At 41.4% G+C, this 10,794-nt stretch overlaps 1 protein-coding gene across 1 annotated transcript; it reads left to right on the top strand.

Moving 5' to 3' along the window:
- Window positions 1-605: 605 nt before the first annotated feature.
- LOC147602669 (cyclin-D3-3-like) lies at window positions 606-2,892 on the top strand. The gene is made up of 6 exons (XM_086797670.1): window positions 606-1,097; window positions 1,186-1,272; window positions 1,371-1,469; window positions 1,562-1,763; window positions 1,875-2,005; window positions 2,102-2,892. The coding sequence occupies exons 1-6, from the start codon at window positions 783-785 to the stop codon at window positions 2,564-2,566; spliced, it is 1,299 nt and encodes a 432-aa protein (XP_086653796.1). The 5' UTR covers window positions 606-782; the 3' UTR covers window positions 2,567-2,892.
- The last annotated feature ends 7,902 nt before the right edge of the window (window positions 2,893-10,794 follow it).

Raw genomic sequence — 10,794 nt, 5'->3', positions numbered from 1 at the left:
GGCAGCCGAGGGGCGGCCCACACCTGGACGCGCCACAGGTAGAAAGTTCAACTTTACCCCTCGTCCTGGTGTGGCCGCTAACTTTTAGCGGCCCGCTAAACTAACGCTATAGCAGGCTTTCCCAACTTACGGCTAACGGCCGATGTCCAGCCGAGCCGACTATATAATACCAGTATCTCTCGTCGCCACTAGCAGTATGGAGTTGGGGACAGGCTGGTGCGGAGCGTGCAACACGTGCAGAGCTTTTACTCCGCGGGCGAAGCGGGCGCACCGGCCGGCGTGGGGAGGGGGGGTGATGTTTTGAACTCCGTTTGGAAGGTTTTTTTTTTTTGTTTTTTAAGCGTCCCGGTCGCAATCGAGCGGATGGGCAAGATCGCGGCCAAGATCGCGACCGTCGCCGATTGTGTATCCAATAATATTTTGTTCTTACACTTCATTTCTCAAATGCGACTTTGTTTGCTGCCATTTCATCAAGCCCGCAAAAAGCACTCTCTTTCTACACCTCTGCACACTTTTTGAAAAATTCTGCATCTCTGCGAGCCTGTAAGGGGGAGGGTGAGTGGCCTGGGGGGGGCTTCATAGAGGCACACTCCATCCCCCTCTCCCTCTCTTTCTATCTCCAAGAAAACTAGACGGAGACACTCTTCCCCCCTCTCTTCTCTCTTCACGGGTGGTGCTAGTGTACCAGCTTCTCGTCCACCCCTCCTTATTGCAATCTTCACTCTTTCTCCTTTCTGCAGCTGCAAGGCTTCCTTGCTCTCTTCCTTGCAACAATCCCCTTAATGTTAGTGAGCGTAATGGACTTTAACGTTCACAGTTTGTTGTGCTGTGAAGAGATGATCGGCAGCCCATGGTCTGAAGGCCCTTCGCCCTTCTCTACTGTGGACAGATCATCGTCCGAGCAGGAACTCTCCTCCTTCCACCCAGGATCCCACGGTGCAATACCTCTTCATGTAGCAGTCGATGACGACGCAGTCACCGTTGATTTCCTTCTTGAAAAACAGCTCCAGTATCTCCCAGACAAGTGTTACTTGTCCGAATTGCAGACCAGCCAAATGTGCACAGAGCGTTGTAGAGCAGTTCGGTGGCTCCTCAAGGTAATTCGCATTGGCCCGACTTCGCCTCTTTGAATAGCAAGGTCACTTCCGTTCCTCTAAAGCCCGAGTGTTGATTCTTCCGTTGCAGGCTCACACCATTTTCAACTTCAATCCGCTAACGGCCGCTCTCGCTGTAGACTACTTCGACCGCTACCTGGCGCAGAACCTCGCCTTGGTAATTAACTCTTAATCCAGCTTTTATTCGAACGATATTACATATTATTTTTAGTACCTTTCTTGACGATATGCAGTGGTGATTGTGTCGGTGTGCAGTCATGGAAGCCGTGGATGTTAGAGCTACTCTCGGTTGCATGCCTTTCAATCGCTGCCAAGATGGAGGAAATAGACGTTCCAGCGTTGCTTGATTTGCAGGTCATTTTTCTGAGACACACTAGCGCACAAGATTTCGTGAGACTTGAGACTTCTCGTTTCAAGGTTTGTTAACTCATGTGACCTTTAAACAGATTGATGGCATGGAGCATTCCTTCCATGGTGCAACTGTGCAGAGAATGGAATTGGCTGTTATGAACGGCCTGGATTGGAAGCTTCGATCAGTCACTCCATTTGCCTTCGCAGAGAAGGCGATAAGTTGCCTTGATGTTGGCCATCATGCAAAGAACTTGCTTCTAGAACGTGTCTCAGAGCTTCTTCTAGGAACACTCCCAGGTCCTAATTGCACCAAGAGGACGGTCATTTTGATTCCCATTAATGTTTAATTAGCTGTAGCCTACAGGCGTGAGCCAGATTAGGTAACGTGCGTTTCTTGCATTGTTGCAGAATTGGAGTTTCTGGATTTTCAACCGTCAGTGATGGCGGTTTCATCGATATGCTGTGCGTTAGAAGAGAGTGTTCCTGTTCAAGCCGATGTGCTCAAGGCATGGTTGTTGAAATACATTCCCTCGAGTGAGGTAAGTTTGAGCACTTTCCAAAATTTATCCGATACATAATTAATATGGGGTGTTTGTGTCCGTGGCATGCTCTAATAGCGTGTGTGGAATTGGCAGGAGAGTGTACGCAGCTGCTGTAGCGTGCTGGAGGAGCTTGTCGTGGATCCGCTATGTGGGGCGGCGACGGTGTCGTTGAGCGGGCATTTCAATACGGCTAAGTCGCCGCCCAGCCCAACGGGTGTACTTGTGGCTGCTTCCGCGGCAGCTGTCCATGTTGCTTCATCAGTAGCAGTAGAAGCAGAGAAGCTGGTCGTCGATGATGGAGACGAAGATGATCATGTGGAGCCGCCTGCGCTGATGGACGACGTGCCGCACGATCGAGTGCCCATGGCCCAATTAGGCAACAGTGATGCTGATGGTGGCATGCATGCTGTTACGGGAAGTGCCAATTGTCGAAGGCGTCTTCTTGACTCGAGGACGACTTGCGTGCGAAGAATTGGCGTGGACCAGCTGGTCTTCGTAACAACATTCCACACGAACGGCGGTGGCACCAGCTCCGCCAAACGCCAACGCAGGTTTTAGGAACGATACACAAGACAAAGAGTTGGTCAAATGGACTGACTAGTCTCTGAGATGAGAGACACACACGTATGAGAGATGATACCACTGCCCCCCCCCCATGATCTCGCACAGCTCGCGAAGAACTCTGCCAAGGAGGGTCGTACTGGGCAAGCAACAAGCAGCTCCATTGTAATTTACTGCGGTTGTGAATTAGATTTGAACAACTAACTTGGCTTGTACTGGTCGCACAATATTGCAGCCAGTGTCTACTTCTCAATGTTGTCTTCGCACAACATTATATGCACCTTCTATGTAAGCTTTAGACTATCAATCCATGAACTTATTAATATTTGTTCAAAGTTTCTTGCTTAATCGTAACTTTTCCCAATGCACCTCAATGTGTGTTCGTTCTAGATTGTCACAGAACGCGCGCTAAAATCATCGCTACAGACAATGTCCCACACAATTATATAATATCGAGTTCTCAAAACCAAGCCTTTGCGATCGCAACGTGGGACGTGTGGAATACGCAGACCAAGCTGCCTTTGTCCTTTAATCCGCATATCATGAACGCACAAATGCAAGCCTCAGTGGAATTCAGCCAGCTCTCATCTCTTTGAAGTACTATCTATTTGAGTTCGCAAACATGATGACAAGAGACAAGCTGTTTATATCCTTTGCCGGTGAAATGATAGACTACTAACATGCGTGCGGTGCTACGTATCCTAGAGAGCACTCAGCACGATGGCACTTGCGATGTGGGATTATCAATTACATTACCGGCCTAAAATCATTATCTCTGGCGATTACTTACCTTGTCCGACGTGCGCAATGTACTTTAGAACGAAAATATATGTTCACAAAAGGTTACGAGTTCAATCAATTATAATTTGATAAAATACACTTTCTACATACAAAACTTCCATTAAAAGGTTACGAGTTCAATCAATTATAATTTGATAAAATACACTTTCTACATACAAAACTTCCATTAAAAGTAAAATTCTAGTTCAAAAGTAAAATTCTAGTTCAAAAGGAAAATTCTAGTTCGAAAGGAAGGGATTTTGACGATGAAAGTCGTATCTTTTCTATTAATACCCAACCAATCCATAGAGGGGTTTTGAAGATGAAAGTCGTACCTTTTCTATTAATATCCAACCAATCCAGAGTCTGACCTTTAAAGGCTCTGAGAATGCTTCATAACAGCTAGTGATGGAGACTTTTTTTTTTTTGAGGGGGGGGGGGGGGCGAAGATCAAAGAGGTGAAATTCGAATTCAAGCAACGTGGTTTTTTTGGGGGGGATTTTGGGGGTCTGTCTCTTTTATAGCATCTCGTGAGTAGCGTCAATATAAGAAGATATATTTCGCGGCTGAGAAGTAAAACAAACACTCTTTACTCTAGATCTGCGGGGCTCGTGACTACAGCAGCTGAGTCGCTGGGCTTGGCCAGGGCCGCCATGATTCTTGAGTCAAAATTTCACCACACAGCTACAGCTATGGATAGTCGAAATGCATTTTCACCCCTGCCCGGCCTGCCGGTCCGTGAATCTTTGATTGTCAAAATGTAAAATGTACGTGGCCCGTTGTTGATCCCCCTCCCGCCTTTCCCTTCAAAGCTGCGCTGGCAGCGCACCACATGCCCGGGCTAACTACTATTTTTAGATGGAGAATTACTGTGGCTTTTTACATGAGAAGAGTGCCTAGAGGCCAGCTGCAGAGCAGGGGACCTCCAATCCTATTAACCATCTCATCGGCATTCTCGTGATTCCAGCCTTTTGAGAGAGTGCATACAGAGTCCTTTTTCTTGCTTCCCGCGGGAAGAGAGGGGGAAAAGAGGGGGCGTCCTCGTTTTAACTTTTGCCCAGCGAGGTTGCTTCGTGTTTACTACTACAGTGCTAATTACCTCCGGAGTCCGAAACTCGCCTTTTGTTTGCATATTCTGCCATGGTACAGGGGGTGGCGGTACACCCCCTTTTGCCAGGCCCCCCTGCTGCTGTGGCCTGTCACCCTCAACACTGAGCCCGACTAGAACCAACTGGATCCTTGCAACCTGGGTTGCAACAGAACCACTCTCACCTCGCATTCAATTTTGCAAGCGTCTTCTACAAATCAGCCCTGCTAACCAGCTTTTCTTAAATCTCGCTTCTACACCAACATGCGTGTGCATGTACCATGCAAATTTTCCACATCCATGCCCCATGGATGCTCGAGCGCTCAAGGACCACTTACAATTTACAAGTAGGAGCAAAACTCGAAGCTTCACACTTTAGTGCGTGAAAGAACGTAGGCCAATCACTAACACGTACAAAACTTGATTCCCTTAACATCAGTTTAGATTTAAAAATGAATATATATATATATATATATATATATATATATATATATATATATATAAGTGAAGTCCATAAAAGAAAAGCATGACACACAAGGTCTCCACCCACCAATTATTGACACTACCTAGTAAACCATAGGGATAGGATGTGTTTCAAAAGTTAAGTATATGTACAAAGTTTGGATGGACACTTCAAGGGACAATGTGGGGAAGAGGGTGCAAGTTGTACATGCCCAAATTCATGGGCGCATACCCCTCTGTCAAAGTCCAAATTTTCAGAAATGGTAAACATGTCAGAACACAATTATTGTGGTTGAGTTCATGATGCGTCTGGAGATGGTTAACGTGTAAGAACACAATTATTATTATGGCTGAGTTTGCGAGGAGTCTAGAGAGCCACTTAACGCAAGTCTATGTAAATAAGTGTGGGTTGGATGGCCAACATAGGGTTTGTATTTGTTTTTTGGCTTAGTATTTTTGTCCAAGTGTAATTTGACATTAGGCACTTGTCCCACAGTTCATAAGTAGATTTTCTACTTATGATGGATGGCCAACATAGGGTTTGTATTTGTTTTTTGGCTTAGTATTTTTGTCCAAGTGTAATTTGACATTAGGCACTTGTCCCACAGTTCATAAGTAGATTTTCTAACACATTAATGGACAACTTACACATCTATATAGTCCAATTTCATATGAGCTCTCTCTCTCTCTCTCTCTCTCTCTCTCTCTCTCTCTCTCTAAACCCTTGATACTCAAAGGCACACTCTAACACTCTCAACTCTTGTAAAGTAACCCCATTGTCACCATAACTTACATACATTGAAATAAGGTGATGCTCCCTACGTGAAAAGGAGAGATGGGCCTCTTAGAGCTTCATGTAGGCCTCTCATGTAGAATCCTGATGGCATGGCCTTACAAAGAGCTCAAGGTCTCAAAATAATCAAATTGAGAAAATCATAAAGAAAATTTAAATGAGGAATCAAATTGGTGTATAAAGTAAGAACAAAAGAATTTAAATAAGTAAGCAACTCTATGCTTATATTGTTATATGCAACAATAATCATCTTATTTGATTGAGGATTTCAGATTAAAATCATTATAGTGATTTATTGATTAAATTTTTGGAAATCACTGCTTCACCCTCATCATCTTGACTATGCAAGTATCAAATAGCTCTACTTTGTAAGACCCCCTTTATGAGGAGAAGCGACTTTATGTATGAGTAGCACGAATGCTCTCAACAAATTTTGGTTTCCACACTGGGGATGGGCCATATCGTTGTTGGGACAATCCGTAGATAGGTTTGGCATCATGCCAATCAAGCCATAAGAAAGTGTGACTGGATATATCATACTACACTAAGGGTAGATAAGGATCTTCCTGAGATCCATGGTCCTCCTCGGATTGCAGGCACCAAATGTGCATTGAAAAGACCTCGAATGAATCTATCATATACCCATATCAAATCACACTAAGGGCAAATGAATATCCTCACGAGACACATGGTCCTCGGGTTGTAGGTCCCAAGTGTGCCACCAAAATGACCTCGAATATATCTATTATTAACCCAATCACATGGCATGGTCAGTTGAGTCCACCTGCAACCCATCATATGACCACCCTTGGATAGTATAGACACATTTGGCAACTTTTATCATATCTGAATCATCATTTTTTAGATCTATATTTATTAGCATTGTGTGCCCTTCTTTCATAGTGCAAGATAGCCGCCATCTTGATCTCTTTCCAAATAACTCCCTCACCAAAGCACATGAGTGGGCTGCAATCAATTTGTAATCTTCATTTGCATATAGCCTCCATCTTGATCTCTTTCCAAAGTGCTCCCTTGGATAGTATAGACACATTTGGCAACTTTTATCATATTCAAATCATCATTTTTTAGATCTATATTTATTAGCATTGTGTGTCCTTCTTTATATATTTATTAGCATTGTGTGCCCTTCTTTCACAGTGCAAGATAGCCGCCATCTTGATCTCTTTCCAACTAGCTCCCTCACCAAAGCACATGAGTGGGGCTGCAATCAATTTGTAATCTTCATTTGCATATAGCCTCCATCTTGATCTCTTTCCAAATAGCTCCCTTGGATAGTATAGACACATTTGGCAACTTTTATCATATCCGAATAATCATTTTTTAGATCTACATTTATTCGCATTGTGTGTCCTTCTTTCAGAGTGCAAGATAGCCGCCATCTTGATCTCTTTCCAAATAGCTCCCTCACCAAAGCACATCAGCGGGGTTGTAATCAATTTGTAATCTTCATTTGCATATAGCCTCCCTCACCAAAGCACATCAGCGGGGTTGCAATCAATTTGTAATCTTCATTTGCATATAGCCTCCATCTTCATCTCTTTCCAGATAGCTCCCTAACCAAAGCACATGGGTGGGGCTATAATCAATTTGTAATCTTCATTTGCAATAATAATTCAATTATTCTCCATCTTTCTACCTTTTTAAATCTTATTCTTTGTGTTTCTATTAATGCACAAACGTTTCTTTTATAAACTCGCACAATTAGAAGAGATTTTGAGTTCTTACAAGCAAAAGTAGATGTGCTAAAATTTTAATTAATTGTATGATTCTCAATCTACGTTTAAATTTAAATTAGATCATGCCATGAATAAATAAATTGTACAAAAATGAGACTATAGTTTTAGAATACACCATACATAAGAAATTACAAGTTGTGTGTCAACATTGGTAGCAATATCTTCACAGAAATCATGACCACATAAACGGAAAGACCTCTAAACTTTTAGGCCATCATATACCAAAATGACTGTCAAATGATTATGTCGGCATAGGATATCACACCTCACCACATTAACCAAATCCCCACCAATAAGATTCTCAAACAATTTTTACTCACTCCAATTGAGAAAAACACTTCTTGAATACCATTGGACAACTTACATTCTTTGAGAAGATAAAAATATGCTTCAAATATTTAGATCACACTTGAAACAATATGATATTATAAGCATTAAAAATTAAGAACATTAATAAAAATATGATACTATAAACATTAAAAATTAAAAACATTATAAATACTTTACAAAATTAGGATATCAAAGTTATGGGATTGTAAAGGATTTAAACCATATAGAAATTAAGGTTTTAAAAAATTAAGACAATGAAAAATTTTAGAACATAACTTAGGAGAAATAAAATTTTATAACATAACTTAGAAGAAATAAAATTTTACTCATAATTACATGTTTACATCTACAGGGCCCTTTATCCTCTTGATTTTCTCCTTTATATATTGATTTTTGCCTAAGGAAAGTAACCATTTGCAATGGCATAAACAAAGAGGGCTTCATCCTCTTTATTTTCTCCTTTTCTCATGAACAAAGAGGGCTTCATCCTCTTTATTTTCTCCTTTATACGTTATGAAGTACAAGGGTTAACAAGCATATTTAGCCATGGGAATAATTGTATTGCAATTAGATGAAGGTAGAAGACCACACTTTAACAAGCGCTGGATAAGAAAATGAGGTAGCTTTACCCCCTTGTATTTTAAAAAACATTAGTATTAGAACCACATGAAAGTATAAGGCTAGACTTTAATAGCAGGTGCCAGATAAGAAGATGAGGTAGCCTTACCCCCTTGTTTAAGGGTAATTATTTTTAAAAACATTAGTATTGGAGTCAAATGAAGGTAGAGGACCACACTTCAAATGCACATGATTAGAGGATTAGAATGCTACGCTTATCCCCTTGTTTAAGGAATCACATATTCCCATGTGAAAGAAACAAGGCATTGTCCTTAGAAGAGATTGATCAACCATGCAAATATGGCCTTGAAGATTAAATGGGAAAGTCTATTACCCCTAGGACAAAAGGGCATTTGACATAGTGTGAAAGGTCATTTTAACAATTTTGCCATGTAGAAAGGTCCACACAATGACCTAATGGGAAAGGCTCTTTGACTTAACCTAAAATATTTTTAATTAATTAGAAAAGTCCCATGCTACCCAACATGCCTCTTCTTCCTTGCAAAGGTGAGATTTTTTCTCCTTGTATGAAAAGGCTTTTTTTTTAATAAGCCATATGTAATAGTGCTTTTTAAATAACCCTGACTTGATGTTGTTTTACTAAATAGTGATGCTTGTTCATTTGATTGTTTTAGTAGCTTAAATCCTATTGAGGTAAGTATGCTAAACTTTATATGTTATATGTTAGTTTTGCTCTCTTTTCAATTAGAACTCTTGCTATCTCTCCACCCTCCCTCTCGCCCCCTCTCTTTCGCTCTCTCCACCCTCCCTCTCTTTCGCTCTCTTTTCAATTAGAGCTCTTGCTATCTCTCTTTTGCCTTCCCTCTCACCCTCTCTCTTTAATTAGAGAGAGAGAAGTTTTAACCCCCAAAAAAATAACTTTTGTTTCCATTTTTTTAACTTTTTTATAATTTTAATTTTTTGGTTTAGGAAAGAGGGAGGCTGAGAGAAAGAGAGAGGGCAAGAGGGAGAGATGGTAATGCAGAGAGAGAGAGAGAGAGAGAGAGAGAGAGAGAGAGAGAGAGAGAGGTAAGTTTTAAGCCAAAAATGAGTTCAAAAAATAAAAATTCTCAATTTTTAAAAAAACTGCCCCTCCCCCATCTCAAGTGGCGAGTTGGGATGGGGGAGGGTGGGTATTTTTTTCCCCTTTTAAAAAAAAGAACTTACTTGCTCTCTCTCTCTCTCTCTCTCTCTCTCTCTCTCTCTCTCCAGATAAAAAAAGGAATAAAAACAAAAGTTAAAATTAAAAAAACCCCACCCCTCCCCCATCCCCCCAAGTGGTGAGCTCGCCACTTGGGATGGGGGAGGGAAAAAGGAATAAAAACAAAAGTTAAAATTAAAAAAAAAACCCACCCCTCCCCCATCCCCCCAAGTGATGAGCTCACCACTTGGGATGGGGGAGGAGTGGGGGTTTTCTTTTTCCAATTTTAAATTTTTAAATTTTTTACTTTTTTAACTAAAACTTAGCTCTCTCTCTCTCTCTCTCTCTCTCTCTCTCTCACACACACACACACACACACACATTAAAGAAAGCGTATAGGAGAGATTAGCCTAGCTTGTATCTCTACACACAACAATGTGGCAAAGATATGTTCACAAAGGCTCTCTCATGAGAGAAGTTTGAAGCTTTTCGCAAATCTTTGGGCTTATTTTCATTTAGGGATTAATCAACCACATGATCCATGTACATGTTCACATCATCACTATAGGGGGGATTTGTAGCCATTTATCTATTTATATGGTAGTGATGTGTGGAGGTGCACTAATAATGGGCCAAGGCACTTTTCTCCACTTTAGGAGGATTTATAAATGACCTTATCATGTCACTTCACTTATACTTCACTCATTCTCATCAATATACTTTGGGTGTTATGCTTCTATCTATCTCTCCTCACTTCTTGCATCTATGTGTGCGTTGCTGCCTTGACCTATCACTCCAACACTGGCATATCTATTGTCGTAGAAGTGTATCTCATGATACACCACACTTAGAAGTTCTATACCCAATGGCTTAAGATAGAGTGCATGATGTCATCTTAATTTTTTTAAAATCAAGAAATTTTATAAATTATTTTAAAGACAGAGTGTATGTGGAGCTAGTTGCTTCTCCTTGGTGTGTGTGTGTGTGTGTGTGTATGTGTGTGTGTGTGTGTGTGTGTGTGTATGTATGTGTGTATGTGTGTGTGAATCCAATTCTAGGATTAACAAGATCTACCGCCATTATCTTACATCAAGGAGTCATGGTAGTACACCAAAGGGTCATACATTCAAGATATGAAGCAATAGTGTCCAAAGCTACAACTTGGACGGGCGCTCGTAATGGTGTGACGGAGTATTTATGGCAATTCCGGCTTCAAGAGCATGTGGTAGCAAGTTAGGATGAAGTCCTAAGTGATGT

Source organism: Cibotium barometz, chromosome 66 (genome assembly GCF_041138505.1).
Source record: "Cibotium barometz isolate CiBa-2024 chromosome 66, ASM4113850v1, whole genome shotgun sequence".
Lineage (NCBI taxonomy): Eukaryota > Viridiplantae > Streptophyta > Polypodiopsida > Cyatheales > Cibotiaceae > Cibotium > Cibotium barometz.
This window is presented reverse-complemented; position numbering and strand designations above follow the sequence as displayed.